Below are 392 nucleotides of genomic sequence, written 5' to 3' on the forward strand. Positions count from 1 at the left end.
CTGTGTCTCTCTCTCTCTGTCTGTGTCTCTGTCTCTCTCTCTCTGTGTCTCTATCTCTCTGTCTGTGTCTCTGTCTCTCTCTCTCTGTCTGTGTCTCTGTCTCTCTCTCTCTGTGTCTCTCTCTCTCTGTCTGTGTCTCTGTCTCTCTCTCTCTGTGCCTCTCTGCTTGCAGGATGGTAAATACACCGTCGGAGGTCCAAACAAATTTGATTCGCTCACAGACCTGGTGGAATATTACAAACAGTCTGTCATCGAGCAGCTGGATGGAACAAAAGTCCATTTAAAACAGGTACCGATCCACCCACATCATCCCACATACAGGAGTGTGTGAGTGAGAGAGTGTGCGTGTGTGTGAGAGAGAGTGTGTGAGAGAGAGAGTGTGTGTGTGTGTG

General features: G+C 48.7%; 1 protein-coding gene across 1 annotated transcript in view; it reads left to right on the forward strand.

The window, feature by feature from the left end:
- LOC125481070 (tyrosine-protein phosphatase non-receptor type 6-like) overlaps nucleotides 1-331 on the forward strand; it is a 6,245-nt gene extending 5,914 nt beyond the window's left edge. The window contains exon 4 of the mRNA XM_048592191.1: nucleotides 173-331. Within this exon, the coding sequence (XP_048448148.1) occupies nucleotides 173-331 (159 nt within the window). The remainder of the gene's footprint in view (nucleotides 1-172) is intronic.
- The last annotated feature ends 61 nt before the right edge of the window (nucleotides 332-392 follow it).

The sequence above is a fragment of the Rhincodon typus genome, unplaced genomic scaffold, assembly GCF_021869965.1.
Source record: "Rhincodon typus isolate 14 unplaced genomic scaffold, sRhiTyp1.1 hic_rhity00000778, whole genome shotgun sequence".
Taxonomy (NCBI): Eukaryota; Metazoa; Chordata; class Chondrichthyes; order Orectolobiformes; family Rhincodontidae; genus Rhincodon; species Rhincodon typus.